Source organism: Venturia canescens, chromosome 10, assembly GCF_019457755.1.
Source record: "Venturia canescens isolate UGA chromosome 10, ASM1945775v1, whole genome shotgun sequence".
NCBI lineage: Eukaryota > Metazoa > Arthropoda > Insecta > Hymenoptera > Ichneumonidae > Venturia > Venturia canescens.
Window position 1 is genome coordinate 11,728,457 of NC_057430.1, and position 23,875 is coordinate 11,752,331.

General features: G+C 44.5%; 1 protein-coding gene across 4 annotated transcripts in view; it reads left to right on the forward strand.

Moving 5' to 3' along the window:
• Nucleotides 1-23,875, forward strand: part of LOC122417320 (Krueppel-like factor 6) — a 233,535-nt gene that overhangs the window by 188,587 nt on the left and 21,073 nt on the right. For 3 of the 4 annotated variants that reach the window (XM_043430750.1, XM_043430751.1, XM_043430752.1), the window contains one exon: nt 17,526-17,560. The exons of the other annotated variant lie outside the window; for it this stretch is intronic. In XM_043430750.1, coding sequence (XP_043286685.1) covers nt 17,526-17,560 — 35 coding nt within the window. The remainder of the gene's footprint in view (nt 1-17,525; nt 17,561-23,875) is intronic. 4 annotated transcript variants of the gene reach the window in all.

Sequence of the window (23,875 nt, forward strand, 5' to 3'; positions counted from 1 at the left end):
TACGAGAAACCGTAGAAAGAAAGGTTTCGTTACTCCCGAGATCCAGAAATGGGCGGGAGATCGCGAGGGCGACAGGGAGAAGAAGAAGAATAGTATGAAAAAAGAAGAGGAAAAAACAACAGAAAAAACGAGGGCGACCTCGTTGAGGGATTAAGCAAAAGAAACGTTACAGATAGTCCTGTAACTTTCCTTTTTTATTCCCGTTTTTCGAGCGAAAACAGCAGAGCACGAGGAGGCACAAAAGCTTCGGGGACGCCTCCGCCGTTGACGCGGGGCGCTGCGATCGCGATGCCAACTATCGGTCATACGGTGCGAGGGGATTTCGTCACGTTTGCTTCAACTGTTTTGGGGTTAACGGAATAAATCCAGGACGAATTCGTTGCCTCGCTCAAATCAAATGAGCCCACTGGATTAAGCGGGCTCAAATGGGTGTGTGCGTGTGTGTGTGTGTGTGCACAAGTTTTGTGTGTCTTGATATGGTTCCGTCCTCTTTTTTTCTTTCCATCCTTTTCACTCTTAATCTCGGAGGTTTATCGAGAGCGACGTAAATCTGCCGCAGGGCGCCAGGCATCTTTTCTCTCATTCTTTCTTTCTTCTTTTTCTTCTCGCCATTTTTACATCGCCTTATCGACCGGTCATTCGCTCTCCTCTTGCAGAAAGAGTCGCAGCTTTTCCTTCCACGAGAAGAAAAGATGAGTAAAGAAGCGCGTGCTCATTCGTACACTACGGAAAGGAATAAAACGTTTGAGGGAGACAGAAAATAGAACTCTTTTCCTCCTTTTCCCGAGCATTTCACTTCCCGCTCTCGGCGTCCTTTTCTACTAAAGAACAACGTACGTCGAGGGATGAAAAAAAGGGAGAAAAAGAACGAGCATAAGATGAAGAGTTAGAAATTCCCCTCGCGCACCCTCCGGCGAGTCTTTCGCCCCCGTTTCTCCGAATGACCGCTCACCCAGCGCGGTGCGTTGTTACGTCAGAACGTTTCAAGATCGCGTAAGCCTCCCAAAGAAATACAAATAAAAAAAAGTATAATAATGACTACAAAAATAGCCGAAAAAAATTCTTGAAAAGTATCGATGTGTCCAAAGAAACCGGGTCGTATCGCTCCGGTTTTTTAAAGAAGCGGATATGAATAAAAATCAACTGACTCTAGAAAAGTTTGGAAATGCCGAGCTGCGCTGCTTTAATTTTTTATACAAGTTTATGGATGAAGAATTTTGAAGGGAAAGCTCACGTCGTCTTATTCCTTATTATAAAGGGCTTGTTTCTAAGGCTATTTTCAAGCTTTGCATTCAACTGTCACAAGGATAAAAAAGATTTTGTAAAGATTTATATGTACATGTATACGAAAGTGAGCTTTGGCGAGGTTGAGTGCACAAGGGTCGTCATGGCGACAGATTATACGAGAAGGGCTTGAAGAGGAGATGAAACGAGATGAGGGAAAGAGTATAAAGGGCACGCCACCAGAACTCCCCATCATAGAATTTTTTAACTTTTTTTTATTTTTCGCCCTCGCTACTTTTTCCAACGATTTTATGCAGTATTTTTCTTGTCCTCATAAATGCATTTATTTCGTGTCGTAAAAGCCAGATTTTTCACTCCTTCTTTCGCCCTTTAAGGCGGAAGTGAAATTCACGTGCTATACAAACGTAAATACCCCCGGGAAGCAACAACGTCACCGTTTCTAAGAGAAAATTTACGAGTTTTGCACCACTCATCTTCTTCTTTTCACCGCTCAAATTCATTCATTTTTTTTTCCTTATAAAGATCGTTCGAATCATCCCCTTGCCACTCCTCATTTGTTTTTCTCTCCTCAAAAAAACCAATGAAAAATCGTTATTATCGCCCCCGCAAACCCGTCTCGAAATGTTTTCTTTACAGGCGCTAAATTCAGCGACGAGAAAAATATGAACTTTCGTCAAAGTATCGTTTCCAGGCCATCCTTATTGAGCCCTAAACTCGAACGAGTTTTTCGTAATTACACGCAGCAACACAGAAGCTAACGTTCAACGCGCATTATTTTGAAAAATCCGAACCCCCGATTCAAAAGATTTTCTCCGCTACGTAAAAGCAACATCGAAACTGCTTTTTATCCTTTTGATTTTTCCCACAAGCATATCATAAATATTGGCCTGCTTCACACTAATTGCCTCTCTACCTCGAGAGCTAATACTTTTTTAAAATGGCCCTTTTCTCATTATATTTCTCCTCTCGTCGGATCAGCGACAGTGGCTTATATTGGCGCTCAGATTCGTGCGGGACGTTATATGAGAGGACGACGCGAATCTGCTGAAAGCGAGTACATACAAGAAGTAGAGACGATAAATATACACGGACAGCAGCGCAGCTATAGCGTCGGAGTAGACAAACGTACAGCTCTGAAGAGATATACGCAACAAGCAGCTCTTTCTTGGCGTCTTAATCAAAGTAGGCTGGCAGGAGGAAAAAGAGAAAGAGGATGAGCCTGAGGAGCGGGGGGAGAAGATTATGCGAGGGAATATGCCGCAGAGTGAACGCGAGAGGGTATTCACGGCCTAATTCGAGAAAACACACGGCCCCTTTGAAGCCTTTGATCGCGGTTATAGTAGCAACGTTGAGGACACGGCCTATATGTTCCGATGCCTTGGTCTTTTGCTCTTTTCGTCTTACTCTCTCTCTCTCTCTCTCCCCCTTGGAGAATCTCCTCCTTTCTTCGGAGCCTGCTAATGCCAATGCTCGAGGAAAAGGCTACATTCATAGCCGCGCAAACGTGTATGGGGCCGCATGCACACGTACGTAGGCAAATTCAGTGCAAAAGTCTGATGCTCATTGGAGCGCACTGCCGTAAGTCATTCACAGAGTAACGCCCGTTCACACAGCGAAATTCGCAGGCGGTACACTTAGTTTGCACACGAATGTTCAGCGCCGCACACCAGCAGGGGCGAGCACGAGCACGCGCGTTGGCACACATGTGCAACCGGATACTCGAGCTTTCCCGTAGCGCCCGCAGAGACTCGAGGCTTTTCTGATGTGCCTCACCGCGTCGCTTCTTCGTTCCTCGCACTCCTCTCTCTCTCTCTCTGCTTCGTTATTCCGCATGAAAAGGACGATGAAAAGGGTTAAGGAGAAAAGTCTGAAATACGGAGAGGCCCTGAAAAAATGTATAACATGTGAAAAGTCTGAGGCTTATTCTACGTATTCTCTAATGCCATATAACACGCGTACAGGAAAACCGAAAAAGGATCGCGATGAGAAGCAGTCGCGGCGTTGGAACTGAGATAATTTTTCAAACTGCTCCCACCCCTCCTCCTCGAGCATTTTCCTTCCGACATCTTTTTCAATCCTTTCCACTTGCCAAGAACATTTTTATTATTCCTTATTCATTATGGCTTTATTTATTTATTTGGCAAGAGGTTAAGTGCCTCGGGCAAGCTCTGCCTCGCGAGATTTTCAATCGAGGAAACACTCGCGCGCGCGAGAGGGAGGAATGCAATTTCTTTCCAATTAGGTGCACAGAGGCCCCGCGTACAAACCCCTCAAGGGATCGCAACGAGGCTCACGACCAAGAGTTTACTCAACTCGAGCCTTTTCCCCTGGCTTCTACACGCCATTATTCCCCGATTTTCTTGACTACTTCGAAATTGGAATTGACCGACGTGCGGGCTCGAGTCAAGTGTCAAATAAAATTCACCTTTTCTCAATATTTCTGCGACGAAAAAACGTTTTTTTTTTTTAAAAAAAAAAAGTAATGAAAATTCTTGAGTGTCCAATTTATTGGATTCTTCACGAACGAGTCAATTTTATTGGACCTTTACGATCTTTAACTTGTCGCTATTTAGTATTCGACCTAACGGTGCATCTCGCTTTCAAGACGAGCCCTGTATACAGTTGACGAAGCGAGCGAGAGATAAAAATAGCGAAGAAAAGAACATCATTGAATGCGAGAATGTCAGAGGAGAGAGGCAAACAAAGTTGCGCGGTGCATTCCTGGGCGCGTTCCGGCAGGTGCTACTCGCTCTCACGGATCGAAACATCGACGTCGTCGACCTGCTCTCTTCTATTTACGTGTATCCGACACATATAAATATCCGCATAGTTATTCGCGTTGGAGAACACTCGCGCTCGAAAGGACCTAAGTATCGAAACTCTGGATTTCCGTTCATGGAATTCCGGCCCTTTTGTCTTCGAGGATTTCATACTTGCGAATGTGCACAGATACACGCTGTATCTCATCCTTGCTCTTCGTACCTCGCTTGTTTTCCCTGACTCCATTAACCACCTGGTGCACGCTACCGATAATAATTTAATACTCCATCGATTAAATCATGGCTGTGCACGATGGTGGTAATAACGTTTGCTTATTACTTCCTACATTCTCTTTCGTTTTTTCTCGCGCGCGTGTGTTTGTTTCTTTTCTATATTTAACTCTCTCGTTCATTCGCTTATTACCAGAGTTTGTTTTTTATTCTTATATATTTATGTTTGTTTTAACGATTTAACTTGAGGAATTTTTATGGATCGAGGTTACAGCGACGGGAAAAAAAGAACGCTCGAGCAGGATGCATCTTCCAAATGCGTTTAGGGGCTATTAAAAAATTTATGCGGTTTTCAGCGTGTTTTTCGGGAGTTTAGGCTTCTTGGAAAGTGGCCAGTATTTTCATTATGAATTCTTCTCTTTTTTACAACCAAGTCGTCGTTTCTTTTTTGTTTTTTTATTATTTCTGTTGCGATGTACCGGCCTGAGCTCTTTGAGACAAGAGGCGTGCAATTACCTTCATATTTACCGGTCCGGAAGAGAAAGAGAGGGAAGGGAGAAAAGCGTGAATAGCCCTGCGGCAATCCCTGAGATCCATTAAGATTCCTCGCGAGCGCGGTGGAAGGTTCGATCGAGCCTCGAGATACTACCAACGTCTTCTTCTTTTCCTCCTGCTCCTTCTTCTTTTTCTTCTTCTTCTTCTTCTTCTTCTACTTCTTTGCCACAGAGAGCGTGACCCTCGTCAAAGTCCACGAGCGCATCTGCAATGTCTTGGCTCCAATGTTCCCTTCTGTTTCTTAATTCTACTGCCTGTGCTTAATCGCGTTTGGCACCGAGCACAAGCAGCCACCGCGCGTTTTATATATCCATCCCGATATTCACTCGTTCGTACAGAATTTATTTCACGAGAGTCCTGATTGATTCTTGGAAATCTTTGTCTCCATTTAAATCATGAGCTTTGTATTGTTCTTTTTACGAATCAAAAGAAATGAAATATTCATTGGCGATGATCGCCTGCTTCGGTCGTCGAATGAATACTCGTCGTTTCTTAGTTTATTTTTTATTTTTTATTTTTTTCATTCGGTATCGTATGACAAAAATAAACGAATCGCGCCGATTATTAGAGGCGTGAATTTCGATCGATATGCTGCGACGATAGACAGAAAAAAAAAGCTAATGAAAACTGGCAACTGCGTGCGCGGGCGAAGGTTTACGATATTTCAAACATTTCTACGAGGTTTCTCACTCTATTTTGTTGTCTTTCTGCGATCGCCTCCCGTATACGTGGCTATACATATTTATACGGTCTGAGCTGCTTTTCCAAGCGTCAAGTACCCGCATCCGAGCTTTTAAGTCTCGATGTAGCGGAGACTCCGTTGCGTGTCGATCCCTTTGCTCTTTTTTTTCTCCACAGTCTTTCCCATCGTTCCTCTCCCTCTCTTTCTCGCTCTTATTCTCTCCGCCTCCCTTCGTTTCATGGGAGGCTCCACAGGAGCATAACCGTAAGACCTTGTTCCGACAGGGAATCGAGTTTCCGGTCGAGTGAGCTCAGCAGCGAGCGGAGATCGCAGTCTCGCTCTCTTTCTTCTCTCCCCTTCTTTCTCTCCATAGCAGTTCATCCTCCTCTCGTTTTCCATCTTCAACAGCTCCCGTTCTATCTCGTTGTAGCAAAGCGTGCTCAATGTAGCCTGAATTTGCGGCCAGCGAGAAAGAGAACGAGAGAGAGAGAGAGAGGAGGAGAAAAAAGGGGCAAGTGGATGAGAAGAAATGGGAGAGAGAGAGAGAGATAAATGGAGAATAAAATGAGGAAAAAAATGATAAAACACATACACTGAGTTAATAATACCATCGGTGAAAGCAGCAGGAGTCGATGCTACGATGTGATTCCCGACAATCGAGCGAGAGGCTGGGGAAGAAAAAGAAGAGAGGATAGAAAAAGGACGGTAGGCAGGAAGGGAGGGGGGGGGGGGAGGGGGCATTGAGCCTGGACCGCATAACTGAGGGATGCCAATACTTTCGACCTTTTCCGAGACCTCCATCATCGGATCGCATCACCTTCTTTTCTTATTCGTTTCTTGCTTCTCTTCTTCTTTACCTTTCCTCGGTGTATCTTATGTATTATATACGTATAAATATGTATCGGAAGATTCGTGCTTCGAATCGAATAAAATTTGTATCAATCAGGAAGATTTATTTTTTGCTCGCTCCCCTCCGGAGGCAGGAGATTGAGTGACAGTTTCATTGAAAAATACACTGAATAATGCCGCGAGTATAAATGTGAAATGATGATTCTTTACTTTCGAAATCTCCTCACGATCGCGCAGCAGCATTTTTAATATCGAATTACTCGAGCGGGGTGTAAAAACACAGAATTTTGAGCGCGAAATTATTGCCCGCGATCCTCTAACGCTCTTCGGCACTTTAACTTTCAACTCGACGCTTCATTATCGCGAAAATGTCGTCGCAGGATCGAGACAATTTTGCAATTAGATTGAAAAGTTGGGCGACTCGATTTTAAGACGAAGCAAAAGTGGAAACTGCGGAATTTCAACGGGGGATTTTAGAGACATTGTTCCAGAGGGATTGTGTATGATCCTCGGGTCTTTCTCCTACTCACAATTCCCTTTTTTCCTTCGACATATTCGCACAGACGAGGTCGCGTGTAGCGAGAGGCTCGGAGGTTTTCAGCAGATGAGATTTCTCGCGCATCTCTATGTTGGCGAAAAGTTTTTACGTGAGAAAGAGCCCGGGCGATGGGGGAGGAGAGAAAATTAGTCACCAGAAGGAGCCACCGGAGCAAATTAATGAGATTCCTTTCTTCCTGTCAGAAAAATATTCCGGATGGCACGTAACTTCACTCCGAGAGCTCTGGCGTGTAGATTGTACGTAGAACCGAACGACAAGACCCAAAGTACCAGGGATTCCCTTACCCTATACACAGACTCTCTTTCCCACGAACGCACATACACACACACACACACACACACACTCGTATAAATGCACATAGAAATTGATGTAAAATGTTATAGGAAAGGAGAAATTCGTGAGAGAAAGCAAAATCCAGTATTCCTCATTCCTTCGGTTCATGCCCATTCTTCTCACTCTTCCTCTCCTTCCTTAAACTCGTGCCTCTCTTTCCCCTCGTACCTTCTTTACCACATATATGGAAACGTTCTCGTGAACGATTTTGCGAAAAACTACCCCCTTTGCCAACTTTTATACCGCTCCCTTTTAACTCCTCTGCCCCGCCCTTTTCTCTCCCAATCTCATCCCCTTCTGGAACGGAAAGTTTGACGGGTTCGCGCGGAGCTCGGACGTCGCCGGAGGACACTCTGGTGGATTACCCGACGATTCTAAACTCGTTTCGATGTGGAATTTATATGCTTCAAGCCTTATCCACCCTGAAAACCTCCCTGCTTTCCACTTTCCTCTCCCTGGCTTTCTCCCTTTCTCGCTTTTCCTCATTCTTCACTAGCAGCCGTCCGAAAAATAACGGATTACATTGAGCTTTCTTACACTCTTCTTTTTCACTTTTTCCATTTTCGTGTTTCCGCCCACTTCATCTTTTTCGATCGACAAATGGAACTGCTTCACACGTTGCACACACTGCGCGGCGATTTTTATCCCTCTTTTGGCTCGGGCATAAACGTCCGAAGGGCTCAAGGCTTTTCAAACATTTCGGAAAAACTCACCGAAGCTTTTCCGCTAATGCGCGCGAGCGCGTAAAAGGGCGAGCCGGAAACAAATACTTTTGGGATTCGGGATCACCATCGCGCCCGGCCCTCGTCCATGAAAAAACTGTTTTTCACCCGTTCGAAGTTTGACAGCTCGCTTCGATTTATGACTCCGTGTTATACCAATCCACATTTCGCGTGTTGTCAAATAGCCCTCGCGTCCTCAACGACAGGAGGAAAACGATCGTCATTCAAATTTCCCTTCATCCCTGCACACAGGAATTATTTCAATCGTTATCGCCCCATTTCCAATATCATTCTGTGACGTTTTTTTTTTTTTTTATTAAAACCACACCCCAAATTCCTTTCTCGGACTCGAGATGAAATGAGAAAGCAGAAAGTCTTATGTCAGGATAAGTAATTAAATTCTATCGATTTCCATCAGTCTAATTATTGATCGAAATTGGAGCTTCATTACTTCCGGAGTCTTGGAGGTTTCGACGGCAAGGTAGAGCGAACGGGGGGAGAGGAGGGATTTTAATAAAATTGCAAATATTACGAGAGATGGATCTCTCCCGAGGAATGGAGCGAATATATTTCTGGGCATTTTCTCGAAGACGTCGAGAGCGAGAGAGAGAGACTGCGACATCGATGGAATACGAATGTTTTTCTTCGATTTCTCACGACTGAACGTGATGAGCAAAAAAATGAAAAACCGGGAGTGAAGTGCGGGGTAAAAGTCTTTGGTGCAGCGGGAAATATTTTCTCTCAGAAAGGAAGAGAATCCAACGACGTTTGGAATGCCACTAAAAGATAGAACTTTGAGACGATGGCGTGTTAGGGGCAAAAGAACGTCCATTGAGATTCGAAAGACGCGTAGCAATCTCATTAATTTGTTGGCGAAAGATGAGCCCGAGAAATTAGAGAGAGAGAGAGAGAGAGAGTAGGAGGGCATAGTGCGGCAATGAGAAAATTGAACGAATGGAAAATAGGCATATCTATATACGTATATGTAGAAAAAAAATCGTCAAGAAACTCCCAAGCATCGAGCTAAGTTTCACGAGCTTCGTTCTCTCCCCCTGCTCTCTCTTTTTGTCTCTCTCTCGCTTTCCCACCGGTTGGACAAGTTTCTGCGAGGAATCTCTGTCACGAAGGGTTATACGGACTCGGATAATTCACATTTCCCCTCGAGAGCCGCAATCGAAGAAAGCAGCTGATTGAATTTAGGTATGACTAAGAAATATCGATATTCCGAAACGAAATAGCGCCGAAGGGAACCTCCAAAAAACAACGACGCTGAAGTTTCCAACGTTGGAGTTCAACGAAATGAACGAAAAAAACGTTTTTAATTCACCAATTTTTTATTTCACGAATCGTTGGTGCAGCTTGCAAAACTACGAATCGCAAATTTGGCAGGGAACAAAATAGGAGAATTACTGGAATTATTGGAGAGTTTTTTTCGATCATTTCGTTGGACTCGAACGTTGGAAACTTCAGCGTCATCAAAAAACATCGATGGACAAGTCGAAGAAAAATAATTCTCGTTTCATTATTCTCGGGAGTTTTTTCAATACTGCCCTGATATCGAGACCTTTATGTAGAAACTTAGTAGAGAAAAAAGCTTGCAACGAACATGCGAAAGCGGTATTGGCTGCGTCCATTTTTTAGTATCGGCATCCGAATAATTGCGGAAGTTTCGTAAACACGAGTGCACAAAAACGCGGTGCTCAACGATCCTGACGAATCTGGGGTTAATTTGGCCAAGCATACACACACAGCTTAGAGAAAGAAAGTTGAAAAAAAGGGAGGGATTTCCCGAAAAGCCTTGGCGTTAAATTAACGTTTGCCCAGGCTTGATTGGAACTCGGTGGTCGGACGAGTCAGGTGTACAGAGCGCGGTGAACGGAATGGCGTGGCAGAGCGTAAAGTGTCGATCGGGAATCGGACGTTAGCGGATTAATCGATCCGTTCGATTCACGCGGGGGAAAAACGAAGAAGCACACAGTCACGCACGCACACACAATGAAAGAAAATGCATGGGGTAAACGTTAATCAGAAGAGATCGAAAAGCCAATCGGATTGAACTTAAAAAAACAGAATGTTCGTTGTGCTCACTGAACTTTCTCGCAACAGACATCATTTCTCGAAAGAAACACGAGTCGTGCGATTTTACAGTTAAAAAGAAAACACTAAGCTTGGATTAGGTCGCTTGCTTAATAAAATGAAACGTTAATTTTAAACGACGTGGGAAAAAAATATGCTTATCGCTCATTCTATTTCATTCATATTTATACACCAAGTAAATTTGTGTGGATAAGAGGCTGTATATTTATGTTTAATATAATGCACACACGCAATATTTCAAGGACATTAGCGGCGTGTACTCGTTTCATAAATTGCTCAGTGTACCGGCGCGAGTATTTTCCCCTCTCCGCAGGAGGCTCTCTCTCTCTCTCTTTCTTTCTGGTTTTCTGGCGAACGAAGCGGTGATTAATAACGTCGTTGTATCTGAGAATCGTGTTTTACAACGTCGAAACATAGCGATATTAGCGTGTGAATTGCGTACAAAAGGAGACCGCGAGCGGGCGGCGTCGAGAGGCGAAAAATGGCAGCGATTTTGTTAACAATTGTCTAATTATTTATTCCTTTGTTTGTTTTATTATTGTTGAGTCTTAATTCGCTCCGTGATTTATATTTATTTGTAAGAACACGTGTTTTCTTCGTGGTTGGCATTGAGCTTCGAGTGTGTGGTGCATTCAATAAAAAGGGAACGAATGGAAAAGGAAAGAAAAAAAATATGATTTACGAGTGAAACTCGCGCGCGCGGAACACTTCAAAGACGAGTCTTCAGTGATACGAGATCCCGCGTGCGGCGTTCGTCGATGACACGTGAGAATCTCGCGTACGCTCGCCTCGTTAGCTTCACAAATACCGTTTGGTTAATCCCATCGACAATTTATTCTCTAATTAACGATCCCCCGTCCCCCGCTGCTCTCGTAAGCATTAACGCATTTACGCGTGTGCCCTTTTTGCTATCAAGCCTATCGAGAGAGAAATTTCATATTTTGTTATACATACAAATAACTATGCACCCGTTTAGGTAACAGCTTACTAATGAAATCGAGTTGTTACGCGCGAGGATACGAGAGCGTTCTGCTCTCTGTAATAATTGTTCGTTATTCGGTTATCGAGAAAATTACCGAATTGTTATCAGTTTCATTGAAGCATCATCGTCGTAGTTATTATCGAACAATCGACGTTCTGCTTTCCATGACTCGGAAACAATAACGAATTATATTTCATTACGTTCGTTGCCTCCTCAATATTTATCTCGACAAAAAAGAGAGCGTAAAATGCACTAAAAATATGAATTTTTCATTAATTTTCTTGAGATAATTCAATAAAGTGCACAATGCAGACGAAAAGCATTGTGTCATGTGCGATTGGGACTTACAAGCATCGAATTAATAAAACCGAAGCGCAGGGGAAAGCTTTTGAAAAAGTAATAAAGTGATTGCTCTCGTTTAAATAAATTTCAACTGCTCTGCCTCGCACCGCATCATTCATGCTATATTTATCGTTTAAGAATAGAATCACACATATACAAAGTTGAATTGAGCGAGGAGGAAGGGGCGCAGGAAAAAGGAGAAGTACAGCCGGAGAGTTTCATCTGGCAAAAGTCGTTATATAACATGCGCTGCTGGGCCTCGGGCACTATTTTATAATCCAACTTTAACAAGCTTCAGACTTTCTCTCTCTCTCTCTCTCTTTCTCTAGGTACGAAAGTCGAATTATGGGTTCGGGAAGGTTATATTCCATTTATATATCTATACGTGTATATATAAAACATTCTGTGTGTACGCTCTCGTATCAGAGCGGAGGAAAAGTTTTATACATCGAGGCCAAGTTACCTGGTCGCTCGTTAAGTACGACCTTAACGATTCTGGGCGTTTCGACGCTTTGCTCAATACCCAGAAGCTTGCATTACATTATCCGGAGCTGTTGTTCAACCCTTTCCTCTCTCTCTCTCTCTCTCTTTCCTTTCCTTCGGACTGCCTTGAAAAAATAGGCAGGAAATAAGGAAGTAAAATTTCGCTGATTTTAATAACCTCAAATATGCGTTTGCACGCTAAAGCGGAAGATTGGAATCTCTTATAAATTAGTTTCGGATCTTGGAGGCCTGGAAAATGAATATAGCACTCAATTTCCTGATCCGATATTTCATTCTCCCCTTAATACTATCCCCGATAGGAAATTCTGGTGCTTCATCGAGGAGGAGCGTTATATCACGAATATTTGTGCGAGATACGAGATCGCCGCCCAACTGGACGAAGAATTGCTTTGGACTTTTCGATTCTCCTTCTCTCCACTCGAGTTCCATACGATTCTCCCAGGGCCCCGAATGGATTATATTGCCCCGGCACACAGCGCGCGCCAAGAGATACGAGAATCATTCGCCCAAGACTGGAGCGAAGCGAGAGAGAGTAGAAAATTCGATCGGAATTCTGGAATTGAGAAACCGATCGACCAATGGCGGTCGCATTCCACGTGGACAACGCGTTTTCCAACCCCTTTCAACAATTGTCCAGTACGCTTCTTCCTCTCCCCTCCGCTCTCCTCTCCTCTCCCTGCCTCGACATGGGACAACTTTGATCGCGTCTCACAAGCATTTGCGGCTTTCTGATAGTCTCCCTCGATGATCGATTAAACTGGACGTGCCACATCCTCCGAACTCGCACGTTATTGGAAACGCTCACCATTCTAGTTTCCATCACCGGCATACTGAATTCCTTCATCAGTCTATTACGAAACGATCGACTATTTATTGAAATCCTCCGCAACTTACAACTATTTCACCTCGTAATGTAACCCTCGATTCCATTTTTTCGATGCTGCCAAATTCTAATGAATATTTCCAAACATTGTTCATGCAGTTGCGGAAAACGATTTTTATTTTTCGATTATCCTCGTCGTATGGAAAACAAAGTTAATCCCATGAAATAGTTCAAATTCATTAAGCAACCAAATATGTTTTCCCAATCAATGCAGTTTCACTGTCTCAACGATCATTGACCTCAAATTCGTTATTAAACCGAGCATTTTCCACAGCGCTGAACTCTCATATAAAAATAAATAAAAAATAATAACGCGACCGAGTGTAAAAGTTTATGCGAGATTGTTAGATGGCACGAGGCAAAATAACGTCACGAAAAAAGCGGTCTCCGCATCTTTTCTCAAGTGAAAAAAAAACCCGAGGAAGAGAGAAGGATCGTATGGAAAACGCGGGGAAAGAAAGTTTGGTCCAGAAGCAACAGAATTGCTCGAAAGAGTCGCGGAGGGGTTCGGGACGCGAAATAAACGAGGAAGAGGTTTAGAAGGAGGTGAGAGGGTGGCAAGGAGGAAAGGGATACTTTCCGTACATTCGCTAACGAGGAAAAATGAAATAAAAAGTAATGAGAGTTCGTAATAAATTACAGTCTGGAAGAGAGGGATAAAGGGTGAGGTTTTGCGGGAGGTAAGAGTGGGGGGTGAGGAGAAGGAGGACGAGGAAGGTGGCTTTCGCGTTGGTCGCGTCTCGAAGAGTTTTCGTTAGGAAAAAGGGCCGGGGGGAAGGGGACGGTGGAGCAGTTGCTCCGTGTATGAAAACACACCGTAATTTCTCCATCGCGCGTTCGTGAAAAACGTGGCCTCGAGAGTTGGGCGAAAAATGTGTTAGGTTTTTCCGGGCTTATCCAGCACGGAGCGGCTTTTGCGACCGACAAAACCCCGACAGAGTTTTTTTTAATGGCGCCCAACCGCGAGCGCATTCCTGCAGCAAAACCTCGTCGTTCATTTATTCTCGTTCTCTTGATTTTAAAAATTTTTTATTATTATTATTAAACTCGTAAAAACATAAGCTGGACCGAGCTGACGTGCCGGCGACAAATTGCCAAATGTGGGACACCTCGTTAAGGAGACGAGAAACGCTGCTTTTTTTCTTTCCCCCCCGAGCAACAGGCCGCATTCTTGGCGGGAAAGATTTGATCTGAAATGTAGCCCAGTAGACATTTTTTTATGACGGACCGTGTGTCGCGGGTTTTACGAGCAGGCTTTTAACGACGCTCGATGATGAAAGTTTCTTGGGACATGCCCTCTCAATAACTCCTGTTACTATAAATAATATTATTATTTTTATATGCAATTTCTTTTTTCTTTTTTTTTTATGGAACCCAAGAGTTGCATCCGAGAATTGATTAATGCCGCATCTGTCCGTGCGAACCTGTAGAAACTGCGCGACACAAATGACGAGTAAAAGCAACGCGAAGAAAATGGAATCAACGCAAACGTATTTTCGCCGCTCGTTCTCTTCTCTTTCACTTTTTATCTCTTGCTCTCTTCCCTTTCCACGTGTAAACAGCAAGGTAGCTGATTCCACGCAGCCAGGACGCCTGATTGGTCATTCAGATCGCTCTCGACGTTGCTTTAAAACGAACTCATTCATCCCCCAACGCTTGCTCCGCTTGTTGCTCCACTCTGTGTACTAACCAGAGTCTCGAAAAGAGAGAAGAAAAAACAACGAGAAAGAAGGAGCGAATGGTATCACTCCGTGCACTCTCCTCCCGACACATTCTACAGCTGCTGAGCCCAGCGATTTCGCCCGTCACTAGCACGGCTACTCTTCGCAAATGCACCCCTCCCAGCAACGCCACGAGGCCTTCGTCCCTTGAGCTCAGAAGCCTTCTCAAATCCGTTCGATTTCACTACAAATTACCAATGTGGGGGGAGCAGGCAACTGCTTCGAGACTAAAACGAAGTCAATTGATCCTCAGCTTTCTTCTTGGGGGGTTGAAAAGGCTTCGAGCAATTTAAATCTCAAAATAGGCTGCGATGGATCAATGATTGACGAGGTTATACATTTGGGAGGGACGAAAACTATATAGAATTGTTTTCGAATGACAAAAGACGAAGTTGAACGATCGTAAGTTAGAAATTAGGCGTGCAACGTCGCAAAGCACGCCACACTCAGACAATGCAAATTAACGCAGTGATAAAAAGACCGGAAATTAGGGGGAGAGATATCGAAATGTTGGGGAAAAACAGAAGAAAGGACAGGGGATCGGAAAAAATGGTTGAGCGTCGTTTTTCATGGACGCGCGATAACAGGCTTCAACGTAGATTGCAAAGGTGTTTGTGGTGGTTGAAAAGCGTGACGAGTACTAAGAGGAATAAAACGATGGAAGGGGGCATTGGGTTTTCTTTGTCGTCGTTTCTTCGCGGACCGGAGACCGGGCTTCGGCGACACCGCCAGAGAGTTTTCAAAGGCGAGGCGAGAAGAAAGGCAAATGGAAAAATAAGAATAAAGATAGGAGACCGACCCAGAGAATAAACGAATAAATCGTCGTTTCTTTATGCAAACTTGCATTTAATTCGGGCGAAATAGAAAGGCATTAATTTCGGATGCAAATATTCGGTTGGTTGCAGCATCAGTGAGACGCGCACGAACTCAGTTTGGCTTCGGCTCCCGGTGAGAGAGAGAGAGAGTCTTCGGAAAACCGAGGAAACACCCAAGACGATTCTCTCCATCATCCATTCCTCATTCCTCTATCGAAAAAGACACTTTGATTGGTGAGCTCCGAAGAATACGCGAGAGAAATAAACGAAGAAAAGAGGACGCGAAGTAAACTCTGAGCTAAAATCGATCCAATCGAGAACCAGCGAATTTATTCAACTGCCTCAGTTAGAAAATTTTTCATTCATTTCGCCCAATTTGTTGAATACAATTCTGCCACTGCGTTGAGCTTATTTTCTTTCTCGAGCCAGTTAGGAACGCTACCGAAGAAAGTATGTAAAAATATTGAAATTTCAAAGTTGGACATTTTTGGAAGCATTTTTTACATTCGCCAAGCTTTTTTGGCAAGTTTTTTCATCGAATTGAACGTTAGAAAATCGATATTCGACGACAAATATTAGCCTCGGACTGACAAGATTTTATCTCCGCGTGCAAATCAATCCAGTTTAAATAAATGCTCTACACGCGAGGCTGGGTATTCCGCTGAGAGAGAAGGGGTTGCGAGACGAAAGTTGGAATAACTGGGTGTTGGATGAAAGAGAGAGGGAAATAAGCGAGATGCGAAATTAGAGAGGCCTAAGAGCTTTGGAGAGAAGACTTCGAGTCGAATCTGGTAGTCCGTCGTCGGGGCGTCTTTCACGGCTATAATCAAGATGTTTGTTGGGATGTCTCGGAGTTAGTGAGAAGGGGAAGGAAGTGGATTGAGTCAGAGAGTACAAGGAGTTGAAATAAACGCGCAAAGGCACTAGAGGTAGTCAAGGAAATTGGGGGAGGGAAAGAGAGTGAGAGGGGGGGTTAGTCGTGAGACGCAGAAGTTTTGTGACGCAGAGGAGGGTGAGCGACGAGAGTGAGATTGAGGAAATTTTCCTCGGAACAAGACTCGGAAAGGTGGGAACGAAGAAGGAAGGAAGCCGAGCGAAAGGGAGAGAGAGAGAGAGAGAAAGCGCTACAGCCGAGACGCTAAGGGATCCACGGTGGGGTAGCGGAAATTCGAAGTAAATTGAAGTTGAAACGAGGAAGGATACACGAAAGTGAGCTAAGAAAACGGAACAGGAAAGAGAGGAGAGAGCTTTGAGCAAAATATATAATACGAATGTGGTAAAATATTTTGGTAAATCCCGAGGCCACGTGATTTCCCCTTTTCGTACTTCGTTAATTCGAACAGTGCAAATGTCAGGCTTTATTGAATGCACTGTGGGCTTGCATCAGTTGGTTATTGAGTTATATGATTATGGCCCGCTGCGGGTGCCGAGGCTCGGAGCCAGTCCGGGCTTATTGAGCCTGCGGAGTTATAATAGTTGGTGCATGCTTTCTCCTGTCAACTTACTTCAACCGCACTTTCGTGTTGATAAAAGCTTTTCCCCATTCCTCTTATTCTTTACCTCTTTCTCTCTCTCCCTTCTCATTCTTGGTTTCCACTTTTGCCGCGCCGCACTGTCCCAAGCTCATTTGGCTTCTCTCGCGAAAGCCGCAATAAAGACGAGAAACGAATTACCTAACAGGTAAAGTCTCTGCGCCGACGAGCCTCGATGAAGTATGCATGTACAAATAGAGTCTGAAAAGAGAGTAAGTATGCGGCTTCGAGGTTGGCTAACCCGTTGGAAAACGGGAGTATAAAAGGGTTCGGGGGGGGGGGGGGGGGTGAAGGAATTCTTGGGAAACACGCAAGCACGACGGCTTCGAGCAAACCTGGCCGCGTATACGGCTATGAAGCCTCGTGTCGACAACCTGTAGATATTTGCTAATGCGTCGACGATACGGCGACCCCGAGACTGTGAGCTTTTCATATCTCTTTACCTATATATAAAGTGACTTGTATACAGGGTCGAGAGTGAAGATCACACGGAAAAAAAGGCGAGTCGAGAGTGAACGTTAAAATTTGATAGCTCGATTCCCTCCGCGGGGTTTCATTAATCGTTTCTCCAAAGGCGGCGTGTATACTTAACTGATATTTCTTTGGCAGTCGTGTCAGGCTATACGCATAATATTTAATTAGTAAGTCAATCGTATATCGAAGTTGAAAAGCTCTCGAAGTTAATTATCTTTTTTTCTCCATTTTCTGTTGCAGGTGAGATATCCAATTTCTACATAATCACTCTGAAGGTCTGGTAACGTATAAATTCGAAGTAAAGCCTTCCACTAGAGCATCATAATCCTAAAGCGTTCCCCTCATTTGCCAATGTTCCAATAAACCGGCGTGTATCACGGAGTCCCGAAGCTTTATAAACCGGATTTACAATATAATCCACCCTCCTCGTGTTATATTTGATCGTAAGAAAAATGTCTTTCCTCCCTCGCGTCGATTGGTATCGCAAACTGTAGAGGATTATTAAAAGGTTTGGGCTGGTGTACAAGTTTCGCGGTTGAGCTCTACGGCGAAACTGCTGCGAAATGTGGAAGAAGCTCACCGACGAAGACAAATGCATATCAAGATGAGGGCTGGCTTTACGAGCAACTCGTCGTGCACAGCGCGACGAAAGGAAGCTTCGAGAGTGCGGAAAATCACTGGGACAGAGAAAGAGAGAAGGCGGTAGAGGGGGGGCATCAAGAATGGTGGCAATCCCGGTCGCGTACGAGGATGGTAGCATTTTGTGTTCCGGAAGAGAGTTTACGAGTTCGCCAGCTGTAGGAGAGTTAACTCTTTACGGTCGTACAACGACAACGAGGCCTTAGATCAGGACGAGCTTCACAGGCGTATATATATGACATCAGAAATATGGCAAATCTGCTCGGGTGATGCCAGCGCAGAAGACGCTCGAACGCTAAGAATCACGAGAGAGAGAGAGAGAGAGATCGAGGGTGCAAGCCGAACTTGCCGGGGGATGCTTTCGCCCCGGGGGTTGTACCGAAGATTTACTACCGACTTCTGGGACCTGGATTAATTTCACTGGGTCCTGAGGGAGCTCGCTACTTCACGATCAACCCAAAAGAAACAATCTCGCTTCGATCACGAGAGCTCGTGGGTCTTTTTAACCCTTGAGAGACTCCGGCCCCTTCCGTGCGAGAATGAGTGACGGGAGATGCGATCTTATACCGGAAACTGGCTCACGGACATCTTTTCCGGGAGAGGAACTTTACGTCGAAACGAAAAAAACGTCAAATAATAATGTAGCTTCGGGATTGCTGCGAGGATTGTTGGGGACCACACGAGAAAATGTACCTTCCGAGATGAGCCTCGCAAAGCGAAATTGTTCTCTTACAAAATAGTCAGAGCCGAGGATATATTTCTCGGTGCGATCACCACCAAGATTTTCCACTTACTTCTTAGTAGATTCTCGAGAGAAAGAATTGATATTGAAATGCATCTCGGTACTCAACAATTGAGCGCGAAATCTGTGGGATCGTTGGAAACGAGCACGGGATCACATTATCATTTGCCATCAGCGTTAAAAAAAAAAAACAGAGAAGAGGGTAAAGGAAAAAGGAGTTTCCACAGCGTGGCACTTGTTCTCGCGGATACTTTCTTTCGCTCCTCGTTTGCTTCGGCCAGATTGCGATTCCTCCTTCTCGCGCGCGTCTCATTCGGGGACGGTGCAACGAGGATAGAATCCGAGGCGGTGGGGGGGGGGGGGGGAAGACAGGGGACGAGGATATGGGCGTCGAACTGTCGTCGAGCCAATAGGGAGTCGTGGATTACATCGGAGGATAATAACGTTTTATGCCGATTTTAATGTGAGAGCTTGCCAGGCTCTTTCTTTGCTCGTGAACAGACTCCGCGAGTCCGGTGCATTCGCTCATACCGGTTTTTCCCTTCCATCACCAATTCCGTTTGCCCGAAAGCCTTGGGGACCATTTCCGTATATAGAAGTGTTCGCCAGGCTTTTCCAACAGTTGGTACAATCGTCGTCGAGGACGAGGACGACTTTGCATATCCAGCACGTCCCGGGCGTTGCTTCGAATTGAGTGAAACGAGAATGAGCTTGAGGAAGGGAGGGAAAGGGTGAGGAAAGAGGAGGAAAGGGGTGAAACGATTCACTGGAGAGAGAGAGAGAGAGAAAGAGACTGAAGCCTGGAAGCTTTTGGAATATCGATTTCGTCATTTCATGCGAAGGTACCAATGTAGCAACGTGTACTTTGGGGGTAGCTCGAGAAGAAAACTCACCCCTCTCCTCCCTCCCTCATTTCGATATCAAACCGTCGAGAATATCTCCGCAGATTGGCAGAGATTTCGAACTAAACGATAGACCGGAGAGATGGTATATATAAAGTGGAATATAGTGAATAAGATAGGAAATCACGAGGATAATATCTTTTGGGGATATCGGCTTTAAGGAGGCGAACGAGTCTGAAATCCACCTCGAAAATTGATCATGGTTAAGACCCGTTGAACCAACCGCTAATCTAACCTCCAAACGACCGACTCTCTTGCTCTCGCCTTCCTTCTCTTTCTATAATTCTTACCTCGGCAAGAGTGAAGACGAGTATAAGACGCCAGAGACCAACAGTTGGGTCGACATTTATCGCCAGGTGTTTAACATCGTTGGATAATTAAATTAAATAATTGGACGTTCGAGTCTCGTGGCGTATCGGGCAGCAGGCTTTCTCTCTCTCTCTCTCTCTCTCTCTCTCTCTCTCTCTCTCTCTCTCTCTCTCTCTCTCTCTCTCTCTCTCGATTCTTCGTCTTCCTTCGAGCTATCTTTAACTCCAAGTTTTCTCCTCTTCTCATTCGTCTCTTACTTAGCAAACCGTTTTTAACGTCCTACGCTCGCGTTTCCGAGCTTTACGATCTCTCTCGCTTCCCGGTTATCTCACAACCTTCCTCCGCGTTATCTTCATTCCGTCTTTTTAACATCATCCCCTATTTCCCACCCTTCCACCCGACGATTCTCAACTTTTTATACCAGGATTCAGCAACCTCGACGGATTTACTCTCGGATCTTTCATAATGGATTAGCTACAAAGATAGAAAAATTAGTGCACGATTTACGGCCTCGTATCCTTCCTTTTAACCCCTGATCGAAACACCTCCCAATTCTTAACGAAAATCATTACCGCGCCATCTCTCAATTACTCCCAAATGAAAAAAGTCATCACTTCCAACAATAAACAACTGCTTTCCTCCGCAAGCATTATTCGACGTCGCGCAAGAAAGCCTCGAGTCTTTCCTCACAGAACATCTTCATCCCCTACAATCCTCCAAGCCTCCAGAACATTGAAAAAGAGCCTAAAAGTTATCGAGATATTAAGGACGCTTGAGTGCCAGTTGAACGACGTAAAAACATAAAGCAGCCAAAGCTACATCTCGGTGCGTAAGGTACGTGTATGTCCTGAGGCATTATCCAAGTACGCCCGATCCAGTTTCAAGCTACATGTATTCACGTCGAAGGGAACACGAGCGTTTCCATGCCATGGTGCTGAGCAAACCGAAGCGTATGCCAAGTTTCGCGAGATTGCTCCGTGTAAGTACGCGTATACGTGTGTATCTCAGAGTACGATGCACTCTCTCGTATATAAAGGATCTTTCGAATATACACACGTAGACAGGGATATAGGTATATGTAAGAGAGCTGGGACTTGTGCTACATATTGTGTACGTAAGGTCGTAGTGCGAGGAACGTGTTGGACGTCGTAAGGGAGTTCCCGTTGGCGATGGTTGGTCTACATCGTCGACGTTGTCTTCTCCGACTCTGTCGTACAGTCGGTGGTGCTACTGTTCCGTGTGCGGGGTTGCACTTCTCCTAGAGAAGGAAGAACGCGACGGGTGCGAAGCGGAGAGGGATGAAAGGGCGCAGAAAGGGGTGTGCTGCAGTACATTCAGCCTGGAGACATCAAAGCGAGATTGGCCGTGTAAACCTTCCAGCAACAAAGTCAGTTTCCCCAACTCTGTCATCATTCTCCCTTCCTCTCTTTCTCTCTCGCACGCTCGCTCTCACTCTATCGCTTCTTTCTCTCATCTCGAGCTTCCTTACCCCGGCCAAACTCAGTGTAGAGCTACGCAACTACTGCTGCATCCGGTATTGGCCCATTCGACTCTGTACATATGAGCCATCCGTTTCCATAGTCGGATCTCTCGTAAGGGCGCGTCTTGCAACGAAGGATTTGAATTTTTTCGATGCTTCTGGAGGGGTGAGGTCGTGTGGCGAGAGTTCTTGGGGACTTGGGGAGTTCGTCAGTGACGAAGATTCTGATTGGAGGAAGGGATTAAATGATTTTTTATGAAATTTTAAATATTTTAAATTCAACTTGCAAGCTCTCGGGCAATCGATTTTTGCAGTTTGGTTTTAGCAGGTTTTGGAAAGCTCCTAATTTTCTCTACATATTCGAGAAGTTTTACTGTAGCGTGGCAGTCACTCGAGGGTAAGGCAAACACACGTGAAAGACTCGGTACTTGTCCTTTGTGTAGGAACCTCTCAATCCGCACCTGGCATGGCCTCCATTTTTTTCTTCGCGCCTCAGCCTCCATTTCGCCCGCAGTTCTTTGGCTTTTCTTCATTTTTTTTCTCGCAGAGTTGAACGAAGTCAAAGGAGAAAGAAAAAAGGCTGAAAAGCAGGGGCTCCAGAAGGCCTTTCGGGCCGCATATTTGTGCAACAATTTCTCTTCCATTTGACTTTTTTTATAGTTCGTTTTACCATTACAATAACGGGTCGAACAATTTCGCAGTTCGTTTGAAAAGGAAAAACAGCATTGGGGGCAAAAAATGTGCATTATAAAAACGTCAGAAAAGACTGCTTAGCCAGACGAGCGGGAGATTGAATTTTTGTCTACCGTAGTCCCAAGGGCGCCAGTAAGAAATACAAATATATGTATATGCTTGTAGATATTTGTACGGGAAAAGGGAAAGCGCGGAGGGATGTGGGAAAGGGTCGGGGGAGGGACTGAGAGTGAGCTTTGAGAGTACAGGAGGAAAAATAGGGAAAGACTGAACGCGAGCGAGTGAAAAAGGTGAACTACGACAGCAGCAGCAGCAGCAGCAACAACAACAACAAAAAAGGGATGATGTGAAAGTCTATATACGTATATTGGTGACTTTAACACTGTTTTTCCGGAGGTTCTTAACGTTTCGCGCAAGAACTCTTTTCCGCGAAATAGGATCCTTTTGGAAGTACCTTGCGGAAATAAAAGAAAAACGTGGAATAAGGAATGAGGTAGTAGAGCGAAGGAAAAAAAGGAGGTGTGAGGAAATAAGCGATAGAGAAAATAGGGGTAGTGGAAAAAGCCCTTGACAGTCAGACACACGTGAAATTTTCTATTTTGTTTTTCCGACTGCGTGCGCGCCTTCTGCCTCGTGGTATTCTTTAACCTTCCTTTTTCAATTTCACCTGCAATCGACTGGGCATTATTTTTCTGACAAACGATCGCGGAAGTACGATAATCGATTCTTTTTTCTTCTCTCGTTTTAATCGTTTCCTCCCCCGTCCTCGGCCCATTCTGTGCGGCGCAGAATTTATCGTAAATTTTCGCAACGTTCGAGCGGCTGAAAGGGTAAAAGAAGGAAAAGAAGTGAGCGAATAAGAAAATAATAAAAAAACATATATATATATAAAATGAGAAAAAAAGACGAAAAAACAGGAAAAATGTGTGCCAGTTATAAAGTGAGCCACTGGTTTCGCTCACGTTTCACCTTTTGTGACGCGTACAGAGTGGACCATGGAGGACAAAACGGAGAGGGTTGAATAATGCATACCACCGAGATCCACGGTCGAGGGGGAACAAGAGAAAAAAGTGACAGAGAGAGAAACAAAGAGGAAGAGAAAACGGTGGAGGGAGCAACTCAACTCTTTTTCTTTTTTTTTCTTCATTTCATCTCCTTTTTTCTTTTTCTCCTATTCTTCCAGTGTTAACGAGACGACCCTGGCCTGCCCAAGAAAGGGATGAAACGATGCACATACATACACAATTTAAAAGATACAGAAAATTTTGTGAAAGCTCAAGAGATAAAGAGAGAGAGAGAGAGAGAGAGAAAACAGGCCGAAACCTCCCCGGGACAATGGCGACGTTCACAGTTGAATTTATCGTTGAACTCTGCATGCGAGTTATTTTTTTTAGCCAGTCCACTAAATAAATTACAAGACAGAATGAGAGAAAGAGAGAGAGAGAGAGAGAGACAGAGGGTTAAAAATAACTGTAGTATGTAGGCCACTAATGGAGGCTAGTAGGCTGTGCATTTTTTCCTCCACACAAACTCAACAAATGTCCACTATATTTGTACCCAAATATATCGCTTCTTGTTCTGGCCTCTTCGAACGATCTCGCTATTCCTGCTTTTTCTTTCTCATTTTCCAAACACTGATTCAAACATTCGATATCTGCTGCCATCGCCCAATAACAATCCCCAAGAGAATTCAGATTTATTTACCATTCAAACACGAAAGTACTTTCATTTGAAAAATTTGGATCCTCAGACTTTAGCAACTGCTTGAAATTTCTCAAGGATTCGACTCCAACCTCAGGCTAATTTCATGCACAATTATTTCGTC